At 51.2% G+C, this 12,168-nt stretch overlaps 1 protein-coding gene across 5 annotated transcripts in view; it reads left to right on the forward strand.

Moving 5' to 3' along the window:
- Positions 1 to 12,168, forward strand: part of MYH14 (myosin heavy chain 14) — a 109,332-nt gene that overhangs the window by 69,685 nt on the left and 27,479 nt on the right. For all 5 annotated transcript variants that reach the window (XM_054464874.2, XM_054464875.2, XM_054464873.2 and 2 more), the window contains 8 exons: positions 113 to 236; positions 824 to 995; positions 4,270 to 4,482; positions 5,033 to 5,177; positions 6,359 to 6,565; positions 8,331 to 8,435; positions 8,525 to 8,677; positions 9,884 to 10,132. In XM_054464874.2, the coding sequence (XP_054320849.1) occupies positions 113 to 236; positions 824 to 995; positions 4,270 to 4,482; positions 5,033 to 5,177; positions 6,359 to 6,565; positions 8,331 to 8,435; positions 8,525 to 8,677; positions 9,884 to 10,132 (1,368 nt within the window). The remainder of the gene's footprint in view (positions 1 to 112; positions 237 to 823; positions 996 to 4,269; positions 4,483 to 5,032; positions 5,178 to 6,358; positions 6,566 to 8,330; positions 8,436 to 8,524; positions 8,678 to 9,883; positions 10,133 to 12,168) is intronic.

The raw sequence follows: 12,168 nt of genomic DNA on the forward strand, positions 1-12,168 counted from the left end.
GTGAAGAGGAGCAGAAACACAGATGAGAACAACACCAGAAGCCGCAGATCAGGTACAGGCTGCTCCTGGCCCAGCTCCTCCTGACTGCCCCCCATCCCACTCCACCCCTCAGGAGCGGAAGCTGCTGGAAGATCGCCTGGCCGAGTTCTCATCCCAGGCAGCTGAAGAGGAGGAGAAGGTCAAGAGCCTCAATAAGCTACGGCTCAAATATGAGGCCACAATCGCAGACATGGAGGGTGAGCTCCCGCCCAGCCAGTAGGGGTCTGTGTGTGTTCTGATGAGGGATATCAGGCAAGCCCCATGTGCTACAGGGCCTCAGTGGCTGTGTCTGCTAAATGGGATAGGAAGGAAGGCTCAGGGCGGATTGAGTGTCCTCCCAGCTCTTGAGTTCTTAATGCATCTCTAAATCCAACTCTCTTTCTCTCCTTGGTGTCTTGGGTTGTGCTCCTTTCTTCCCATCTGACTGTCCCACTGTCTGTCTGTTTCAGACATGTTTTTGTCTCCCTGTCCCTTCCTGTTGACTTAGAATCAGAAACAGAAGGGAAGGGGCACAGGGAGGAGGCAGGGCTATAGACACAGGGCAGAGAGAGTCAGAGGGTGGAGGCATGGGCTGTCGGTGGGGATGAGGAGGAGAGGACAGCGCGTCTAGGACAACATTGTGGGAAGAGTCCCTGAGATAGATGGAGAAGGTGGGAGGAGGAGAAGGTGTTAAGGGAGGTGCTGAGCTTAGCCTTATATGTGGCTGGGGGCCTGTGGTCTCTGTGAGAGCGGCTGAGTGTGCAGGCCTGGAGTCCTCATGCACGGCCCCCACCCCTGCCTCCAGACCGCCTGCGGAAGGAGGAGAAGGGTCGCCAGGAGCTGGAGAAGCTGAAGCGGAGGCTGGATGGGGAGAGCTCGGAGCTGCAGGAGCAGATGGTGGAGCAGCAACAGCGGGCAGAGGAGCTGCGGGCCCAGCTGGGCCGCAAGGAGGAGGAGCTGCAGGCTGCCCTGGCCAGGTGCAGGGTGGGGTGGGCTTGGTGGGGTAAGCAGCACGGGTGCACGGCCGGCCAGCATGGGGTGCCCAAGTCAGAAGCTCCTGGGTACAAACCCCAGTGGAGCCACTCACCAGCCACACACAGGCCACATCCCCTCTGAGCCTCAGTGTCCCCTTCTGTCAAATGAAGATAGCAAGGGTTCCAGGCCCAATAGGTTAAGGGAAAAGTGAAACAAGACTCTATGTGTCTGGTAACTTGCATAACAGTGCACAATGGGAACAAGAAAATGCTATTTCTAGGCTGAGTACGATGACTCACACCTGTAATCCCAGTACTTTGGGAGGCCAAGGCAGGTGGATCACTTGAGGTCAGGAGTTTGAGACCAGCCTGGCTAACATGGCAAAACCCTGTCTCTACTAAAAATACAAAAGTTCTCTGGGTGTGGTGGCGGGCGCCTGTAATCCCAGCTACTCAGGAGGCTTAAGCACAAGAATTGCTTGAACCCAGGAGGCAGAGGTTGCAGTGAGCTGAGATCACACCCCTGCACTCTAGCCTGGACAACAGAGCAAGACTACATCTCAAAAAAAAAAAAAAAGAGCTATTTCTTCCTCTTCCCTGCTTGGCCTTCCCACACCAAACAGCCCAGAATCAGCTGAGATTTGACAAGTGGCCTATGTTAGGAATCATAATAATTATATTTACACTTGTTCACAATAATTGAGCTCTTACTCTATGCCAAATGTGGTGCTTAGTATTTCAAATGCTTTTTATGCACTGTGCTTCATGCAATCTAAGACCCCCTTGATTACAAGTACAGCTCCATTTTGGAGATGTTAAAATGTGAAAAACTGTGCATCTTAGAGTTGATGGAACATGGTGTGTGTGTGTGTGTGTGTTGTGTGTGTGTGTGTGTGTGTGGTTAAGAACACATCTTTGTTTTGTTTTGAAACGGAGTCTTGCCCTGTTTCCCAGGCTGGAGTGCAATGGTATGATTTTGGCTCACTGCAACTTCTGCCTCCCAGGTTCAAGCGATTCTTGTACTTCAGCCTCCCATGTAGCTGGGATTACAGGCGCCCGCCAACAAGCTAATTTTCGTATTTTTAGTAGAGACGGGGTTTCACCATGTTGCCGAGGCTGGTCTCGAACTCCCAACCTCAGGTGATCCATTCGCTGAGGTTAGGATTATAGGCGTGAGGCACTGCACCAGGCCGTGAACACACATCTTTGAGTCCGACTTCTGGGTTGGAATCCTGGCTTCTTCCCTTTCTAGTCAAGTGACCTCACGCAAGTCACATCACCTCTCTAGCCTCAGTTTTTTCATCTATAAGATGGGGTAATTGTAGATGCTACTCCTAAGGTTAGTGTGAGGGTTAAAGAAGAAAGTGCTCTTCAGACGCTTGGCATACCCTGAGCCCTCAATAAATGCCAGATGTTTCTGTTATTACTTTTATTACTCTTGTTAATTTTTTTCTTTTTTACTGAGGTGAAATTCACATAAAAGTAACCATTTTTTAAATGTACAATTCAGCAGATTTTGCCCATTCACGATGCTGTGTAACCATCACCTCTATCTAGTTCTAGAACATTTTCTCTTTTGTTGAGCTGGAGTCTTGCCCTGTCGCCCAGGCTGGAGTGCAGTGGCGTGATCTTGCCTCACTACATCCTCCGCCTCCCGGGTTCAAGCAATTCTCCTGCCTCAGCCTCCCGAGTGGCTGGGACTACAGGTGCCCACCACCACACCCAGCTAATTTTTGTATTTTTAGCAGAGACGGGGTTTCACTATGTTGGCCAGGCTGGTCTCGAACTCCTGACCTCAGGTGATCCACCTGCCTCGGCCTCCCAAAGTGCTGGGATTACAGGCATGAGCCACTGTGCCGGCCTCCAGAACTTTTTTTATCACCCCCAAAAGGAAACCCTGTATGTATTAAGCAATCACAGTCAGGCACAGTGACTCACACCATAATCCAGCACTCTGAGAGTAGGAGGCAGGAGGGTCGCCTGAGCCCAGGAATTCAAGACCAGCCTGGGCAATATAATGAGACCCTGTCTCTACAAAAAACTTAAAAAAATTAGCCAAGCATGGTGGCATGTGCCTGTAGTCCTAGCTACTTAGAGAGCTGAGGTGGGAGGATCATTTGAACCTGGGAAGTCGAGGCTGCAGTGAGCTATGATTGTGCCACTGCACTCTGGTCTAGGTGACAGAAGGAGACCCTCTCTCTCAAAAAAAAAAAAAAAAAAAAAAGAAAGCAGCCACTCCCCATCCCTCCTTCTCCCCAGCCTGGCAGCCTCTGATCCACTTTCTGTCTAAATAGAATTTGCCTATTCTAGATATTTCATACAACATGTGGCTTTTTGTGCTTTAGTTATTTTTATTGCCATCTCCCCAGCAACCCTGGTAAAGGGGAGTGTTCATCGTCATGTCCTCCCACAAATCAGGACCCTGCCCTTCTTAAGTCACTTGCCAGAGCAGGGGGCCAGGAGTGGATACTAAGCCAGGCCTGTGTGGCTCCCTGAGCCATTAACCCCCAGGTCCCAGTTGGTGCTGCCCCCAGATCCAGCTTCTCTTTGCAATGACACTGCTTGAAGGGACAGGAAGCCACATCCCTGTGAGAGCTATAAGGAGGGACTCCGGGCCAACCCAGCCACTCACGGACCGGGTAACCTCGGCAAGTGCTTTCTCCGCGCTGGACCTCAGTTTCCTTATTTGGCAGGAACGTTAAATGAGGTGACACAAGTAAAGCACTGACATGAGGCAGGAACTTACTAAGTGTCTCCTACGATTACCGTTGCTGTCATTCCCACTTTACAGCTAAGAAAACTGAGGTTCAAAATGAGTCAGGCTGGGCGAAGTGGGGGCGAAGTGGCTCACTCCTGCAATCCCAGCACTTTGTAAGGCCGAGGTGGAGGATGGCTTGAGGCCAGGAGTTCGAGACCAGCCCTAGGCAACATAGGCAGACCCTGTCTCTTTGGGGAAAAAAAAATTAGCCAGGCGTGGTGGACCACACCTGTGGTCTCAGCTACACAGGATGCTGTGGTAGGAGGATCACTTGAGCCCAGGAATTTGAGACTGCAGTGAGCCGTGACTGCACCACTGCACTCCAGCATGGGCAACAGAGTGAGACCCTGTCTCAAAAAAATTAAATTAGTACTGGAGCCAAGTGCCCAGTGGCAGAGATAGGATTCGAACCTGGGACTGGCCACCCCCAAAGCCCACATCCAGCCTCGCAGTCCCCAGAAATCATTGCCTCGCCCTTGCCTGCCCCTGTACCAACTCCATGGTTCTTGTTACCCCCAGGGCAGAAGACGAGGGTGGGGCCCGGGCCCAGCTGCTGAAATCCCTGCGGGAGGCTCAAGCAGCCCTGGCCGAGGCCCAGGAGGACCTGGAGTCTGAGCGTTTGGCCAGGACCAAGGCGGAGAAGCAGCGCCGGGACCTGGGCGAGGAGCTGGAGGCGCTGCGGGGCGAGCTGGAGGACACGCTGGACTCCACCAACGCACAGCAGGAGCTCCGGTGAGGCCCAGTGGCAGGCCGCTGTCACAGCCTGTGCACATACAGGGCTGGGGAAGGACTTAGGTGCAAAGTCTCTGTCTATACAGAGGCTTACTTATTGTACAGTTGTTCATGAACCACCAGCTCTAGGTCCGGCCTGGGTCAAGCTGGGGACAGAGATGGGTCGGACCCAGGTGTTACCCTTGGGAACTTCCAGTCTCGAGAGGCAGATTCAGGCAAAGACAATCTCAACCCAGAACAAGGGGTGCTTTAGTGGAGTAACATGGAGCATTGTGGGTGATAAGTGAAGACCCCTAAACCAAGTCTATGGGAGATCCAGGGAGACTTTCCTGAGGAAGGGCCTTTTGGAAAAGGGTTTTGAAAGGTGAATAGGAGTTCACCCTTAAAGCCACACTCCTTCCACAGCATCACCACCCAGATCTCCTGGGGAGCACAACATGAGGCCCTCATTTTTTAAGGAAACATGAAAAGGAGAAACAACCAGCTCCCCCAAAGCACCTGCCTTCCTCTGCTCTGAAACTCCCTTCCTCTCTCCCTTCCCCCAATAAAGGTCCAAGAGGGAACAGGAGGTGACGGAGCTGAAGAAGACTCTGGAAGAGGAGACTCGCATCCACGAGGCGGCAGTGCAGGAGCTGAGGCAGCGCCATGGCCAGGCCCTGGGGGAGCTGGCGGAGCAGCTGGAGCAGGCCCGGAGGGTGGGTTGGAGCAGGGGGACAGGCAGAGGGGCCACGGGGAGAGCAGGGCGGGATATGGGGTTGGAGGAGGTACTGCTGGCTGGTTCTAGGCCAGCTCATCTCCCTGGGCCCCTTTCCTCACACATTCATGTGCGTCTTTCATTCAGCAAGCATTAATGGGGTGTGGACTATATTCCAGGAGCATTGCTGGGGAACCAGCCATGAACCCAGCAGCCAGCACTGCCTTCCCTTGTGGAGCTTTCCTTTTAGTGAGAGAGGCAGAGAGTAAACAATATAAACACTTTCAGTTTATATTGGGGCGATAAGTGCTATGGGGCCATAATGAACAGGAAAAGGAGATCAGAATTCTAAGGCAGATGAGTTTTTCAGTAGAGAGGCTGTGGAGGTATTCTGTGAGAAGGTGATATCAGGGTAAAAAACTGAGGGAGTGGCCGGGCATGGTGGCTCATGCCTGTAACTTTGGAAGGCTGAGGCAAGCAGATCACTTGAGGCCAGGAGTTCGAGACCAGCCTGGGCAACATGGTGAAACCCCATCTCTACTAAAAATACAAAAATTAGCTTGGCATGGTGGCACATACGCCTGTAGTCCCAGCTACTTGAGAGGCTGAGGCGTGAGAATCACTTGAACCCAAGAAACAGAGGTTACAGTGAGCCAAGATTGTACCATTACACTCCAGCCTGGGTGACAGAGCAAGACTCCGTCTCAAAAAACAAACAAACAAACAAAAATGGGCCAGACGTGGTGGCTCACAGCTGTAATCCCAGCACTTTGGGAGGCCGAGGTGGGTGGATCACCTGAGGTCAGGAGTTCAAGACCAGCCTGGCCAACATGGCAAAACCCCGTCTCTACTAAAAACACAAAAATTAGCTGGGCGTGGTGGTGGGTGCCTGTAATCCTAGCTACTTGGGAGGCTGAGACAGGAGAATCACTTGAACCTGAGAGGCAGAGGTTGCAGTGAGCAGAGATCGCACCATTGCACTCTCCAGCTTGGGCAACAATAGTGAAGCGCTGTCTCAAAAAAAAAAAAAAAAGAGGGAGTGAGGGGTGAGCTATTTGTTCACTGCGAGAAGTGTGTTCCAGGCAGAGGGAACAGCCAGTGCGAAGGCCCTGAGACAGGAGTGTGCCTGGCCTGGTCCAGGAAAGGCCTCATAGATCTTTGCTCATCTCCTTCCCACACCAGGGCAAAGGTGCATGGGAGAAGACCCGGCTGGCCCTGGAGGCCGAGGTGTCCGAGCTGCGGGCAGAACTGAGCAGCCTGCAGACTGCACGTCAGGAGAGTGAGCAGCGGAGGCGCCGCCTGGAGTCACAGCTGCAGGAGGTGCAGGGCCGGGCTGGTGATGGGGAGAGGGCACGAGCAGAGGCTGCTGAGAAGCTGCAGCGAGCCCAGGTAAGTGGGGTGGCCAGGGCAGGGGTTTCTGCTGTGTGACCTTGGTGACATGCCTGCCCTCTCTGTGCTTCTATTTGGTCCATATCAAACCAATTGTCTCGTTTGGCTCTTCCAACATAATCATGTACAAGTCTGGGCACAGTGGCTCATGTCTGTAATTCTAGCACTTGGGAGGCCAAGGCAGGAGGATTCCTTGAGCCCAGGAGTTCGAGACCAGCCTGGGCAACATAGTGAGACCCCATCTTCGGAAAAAAAAATTTTAATTAGCCAGGCATGCTGGCATGTGCCTGTAGTCCCAGCTACTCAGGGGACTGAGGAAGGAGGATCCCTTGAGCCTGGGAGGTCGAGGCTGCAATGAGCTATGATTGTGCCACTGCACTCTAGCCTGGGCAACAAAGTGAGATCCTGTCTCAAAATAATAATAATAATACCCAGTACTTTGGGAGGCCGAGGCGGGCAGATCACCTGAAGTCGGAAGTTCAAGACCAGCCTGACCAACATGGAGAAACCCCATCTCTACTAAAAAAAAAAAAAATACAAAATTAGCCGGGCATGGTGGTGCATGCCTGTAATCCCAGCCTGTAATCGAGAGGCTGAGGCAGGAGAATCACTTGAACCCGGGAGGCAGAGGTTGCGATGAGCTGAGATCGTGCCATTGCATTCCAGCCTGGAAAATGAGAGTGAAACTCCATCTCAAATAATAATAATAATAATTCACTCATTTAAGGTGTGCAATTCAATGGATTTTGGTATATTCACAGAGTGGTATGGCCATCACCATAATCTAATTTTGGACCATTTTCATTATCCCAAAAGGAAATCCTGTACCCTTTAGCTATCATCCCCCACTTCTCCCCAACCTCACCCAGGGAACCACTAATCTCCTTTCTGTCTCTACTGATCTCCCATTCTGGAGATCTTACATAAATGGAATCCTACTACATATGGGTGGCCTTTGTGGCTGCCTTCTTTTACTTAACATAACAGTTTCAAGATTCATCTGTGTTGCAGCTTGTAGCATCATTCCTTTTTTATTTTTTAATTTTTAAACACCAGCCGGGTGCGGTGGCTCACTCCTGTAATCCAGTGCTTTGGGAGGCTGAGGCGGGTGGGTCACCTGAGGTCAGGAGTTCGAGACCGGCCGCCTGACCAACATGATGAAACCTCGTCTTTACTAAAAATACAAAATTAGCCGGATATGGTGGCGCATGACTGTAATCCTAGCTACTTGGGAGGCTAAGGCAGGAGAATCACTTGAACCTGGGAGGCGGAGGTTGCAGTGAGCTGAGATTGCACCATTGCACTCCAGCCTGGGCCACAAGAGTGAAACTGTGTCTCAAAACAAAAACAAAAACAAAAACAAAAAAACCCCAAAAAACGACACCACGCGATAGATCCATATACCTTTCTATTGCCGAATAATGCCCGTTGTATGGATATTCCACGTTTGTTTATCCATTCATTTATTGATAGACATTGGAGCTGTTCCCGCCTCTTGGCGATGGTGGTAATGCCACTGAGAACATTCCTGTACGAGTTTCTGCATAGACCTATGTCTTTATTTCTTTTGGGTATACACCTAGGAGCAGAATTGTTGGGTCATGTGGGAACCTTATGTTTAGGCATCTGAGGACCTGCCAGACTGTTTTCCACGGCAGCTGCACCATTTCACATTCCCGCCAGTATGGTAGGGATTTGAGGCAGATGGGGTCACTGGGTGGAAGCCACGATTGGAGGGCTTCATTCCCCTGTCCCTTCCCTGCAGGCTGAACTGGATAATGTGTCTGGGGCGCTGAACGAGGCTGAGTCCAAAACCATCCGTCTTAGCAAGGAACTGAGCAGCATAGAAGCCCAGCTGCATGATGCCCAGGTGACCCCGCCTGCCCTTCAGCTCCACCATCACCCTCCCCTCCTTGTTCTCCCAACCACACCTGACATCACCGTCTCCTCCATTTACAGGAGCTGCTGCAGGAGGAGACCAGGGCGAAATTGGCCTTGGGGTCCCGGGTGCGAGCCATGGAGGCTGAGGCAGCCGGGCTGCGTGAGCAGCTGGAGGAGGAGGCAGCTGCCAGGGAACGGGCGGGCCGTGAACTGCAGACCGCCCAGGCCCAGGTGAGCCCTATGTAAGACCTTCAGGGAGGCACAGCCCCCTCGCTGTTCCTCCTGGGTTCCCCAGCTCAGGGATGGCCACGCTGCCCACCTTCTCATAGGCCAGACCCATGGGTTCCTTTCCTTCTCTGACTCCCCCTTACCCCCCACAGCCCGTGCCCAGCCCTGGCTCTCCTGTCCCGTGATTCTCAGCCTCATCCCTTGTCCCATCTCCAGCTCAGCCCCAGCTCCAGCGCCGTCCTCTCCCATCTAGATCCTCCTCTTGGCCTCTGGGCCTCCAGCCTCTCACCTAACAGCTCATTCCCTACACAGCCCCAGAAGCTTCTTTCTTCACCTGGAGCTGCCCCTGTCCCTCCCCTGCTCACAGCTCTCCCACGCCTCCCCAGTACCCCTAGACAAAGTCCATGCCTCTCAGTTGGGCATTTGAGGCCCTGCAATTTCTGGTCCTTCCTCTGTCTTTAGCTGTATTCATCTCTATCTCTACTTTCCTATTTTATTTGAAAAAAACCTTTTATTTTTCCAGACTTAGCATTAGGCTTCCCTGTGGGAAGTTTCCTGACCCGTCTTCTCTTTCTCCTCTGTCCCAACTCCGGTCACCTTGGGCTGGGACTGTCTCTGCCCATGAGTCTCCCCACCAGACTGAGAGCCCCTTCAAACTACAGTCCCATCAGAGTTAGATCCAGGTCTGTAGCACAGCCCAATATAGAGCCTGATGTCTGGTAGGTTTTGAGAAATGCCTATTGAATGAATGAGTGATGGTACATGCCTGCAGATATCCTTCAACTGGCAAACTCCTATGCATGCTTCAAGACCCATTTCAAATGCTCCTTCTTCAGGAAGTTTCTCCTGAATGTTCTAAACAGATTCTGAGCCCTTCCTGTGGACTTCCATAGCTCCCATACTGCTACCTTAACCCCTATCACCCTGGCTGTGACTCTGTGTCTCCCCCAGCAGCCGAGGGGCTCCCCAGGAGAGACTCCAGGTTTGATTCACCTCTGCATCTTGGAGGGAGTAATTTTAATTCCCTGGAAGAACTAGGGCTCATAGTACTCACAACCTCACAGCACTCAGAGGCAGAAGAGCCCAGCAGAGTGACCCCTTTCCCTCTTCAGGCCTCAGTCTCTTCATCCTGGAAATGGAGCACCACCAGCTCACACCTTGGTCACTCGTGGCCGTGACCACCAACCACCCTCTCTCTCCTCCCCTCAGCTCTCCGAGTGGCGGCGGCGCCAGGAGGAGGAGGCAGGGGCACTGGAGGCAGGGGAGGAGGCACGGCGCCGGGCAGCCCGGGAGGCCGAGGCCCTGACCCAGCGCCTGGCAGAAAAGACAGAGACCGTGGATCGGCTGGAGCGGGGCCGCCGCCGGCTGCAGCAGGAGCTGGACGACGCCACCATGGACCTGGAGCAGCAGCGGCAGCTTGTGAGCACCCTGGAGAAGAAGCAGCGCAAGTTCGACCAGGTGGGGCACCTCAGTTCACCCAGCTGGGGAATCAGCAAGTCTGTCTACGCTTCCCATGGTCATTGTGAGGAACCAGTAATGCATGCTGTCACGGCTCAACTAGGCAGTTGTAGTGGACCAGGAAGCAAGACCCTTCTTTGCTCCGGGCCTCTGTAAAATAGGACATCCCTCTGTCCTGATTCATGCCTCTTGCCACAGCATAATTCCTCGTAGCACCCACTTTTACTTTCAGAGCTGCCCTGGTTTTTGGATGACAAAATATACGAATACCTTCAGTACCCCAGAGGTTGCTTGTGAGAATTAAATCAAATAACTCATCTCACTTCTGCTGATTCACGGGGTACCTCAGGCAAGTTGCTTTTTCCATCTCAGCTTCAGTTCACCCTTCTAGAAAATGGCAATAATACCAAGCATCTGGCAGCCTGAGGATGAAATAAAAATCACAGAACCTTAGAGAGTTCAGATCAGGCGATCCTGAGGTTCAGATCCCAGCTCGGCCTCTTGATGGCTGTGTGGCTTGGGCAAATTGCTCAACCTCTCTGTGCTTTATTTTATTCATTTAGAAAATGCAGTGTGAGGCCGGGCACGGTGGCTCATGCCTATAATCCCAGCACTTTGGGAGGCCAAGGCGGGCGGATTGCCTAAGCTCAGGAGTTCACAACCAGCATGGGCAACACAGTGAAACCCCGTCTCTACTAAAATACAAAAAAATTAGCTGGGCGTGGCAGTGTGCGCCTGTAATCCCAGCTACTCTACTGAGGCAGGAGAATCGCTTGAACCGGAAAGGCGGAGGTTGCAGTGAGCCGAGATCGTGCCACTGCACTCCAGCCTGGGCGACAGAGCAAGACTCCATCTCAAAAAATAAAAATTAAAAATTAAAAAATTAAAAAAAAATTGTCATTTTCCTGTAGGTGGTGCAATATGTTTTTCTAGCTGACTTACGATTTCTCTCTTTATGTCTGGTTTTTAGCAGTTTGACTGTGATATGCCCAGCTGTGGGTTTTTTGTATTTATCCTGCTTTAGATTCACTGTGCTTCCTGTAGCTGTGGGTTGATGTTTTTGATCAAATGTGGAAAATTTCAGCCATTATTTCTTCAAATATTTTTATCTCCCACTCTCTCTCCTTTCCCTTCTTCTTGGACTCCAAATACATATGATTTGATTATAATACTCTTCCACAGGTCATTGAGGCTTTATTATTTTTTGCATCTCCTAGAATTTTATATAAATTATTTTCACATAAATCTCTTTTGGGATGGGCTTATTTTACTCAAAATAATTTTTTTTTTTGAGACAGAGTCTCACTGTGTCACCAAGGCTAGAGTGCAGTGGCACGGTCTCAGCTCACTGCAACCTCAACCTCCCGGGTTCAAGCAATTCTTGTGCCTCAGCCTCCCAAGTAGCTGGGATTACAGGTGTGCACCACCATGCCTGGCTAATTTTTGTGTTTTTAATAGAGACGAGGTTTCACCATGTTGGCAAGGCTGGTCTCGAACTCCTGGCTTCAAGTGATCCACCCACCTCAGCCTCCCAAAGTGCTGGGATTACAGGAGTGAGCTACCGCACCCAGCCTCAAAATAATTATTCTGAGATCCATCCATATTTTTGCATATCAATAATGTACTCTGTTTTTTGCTGCTGAGTATTATTCCTGTGGTATAGATCAGCCACATTTTGATATTCATTAACCTTTTGATGAACATTTGGGTTTTTTCCAGTTTGGAACTATTATGGATAAAACCTTAGTCTTTCTCAAAGGTGGTTTTAATTAACATTTCCCTAATGACCAGTGATGTTGAGCATCTTTTCATATGCTTATTTGCCATCCATATATCTTATTTGCTGAAGCATCTGTTCAGATCTTTTGCCTATTTCTTAATTAGGTTGTTTGTTTTACTATTATTGAATTTTGAAAATTCTTTATGGGCCGGGCACGGTGGCTCATGCCTGGTAATCCCAGCACTTTGGGAGGCCTAGGCAGGCGGATCACCTGAGGTCGGGAGTTTGAGACCAGCCTGACCAACATGGAGAAACC

The sequence above is a fragment of the Pongo pygmaeus genome, chromosome 20, assembly GCF_028885625.2.
Source record: "Pongo pygmaeus isolate AG05252 chromosome 20, NHGRI_mPonPyg2-v2.0_pri, whole genome shotgun sequence".
NCBI classification, from domain to species: Eukaryota; Metazoa; Chordata; class Mammalia; order Primates; family Hominidae; genus Pongo; species Pongo pygmaeus.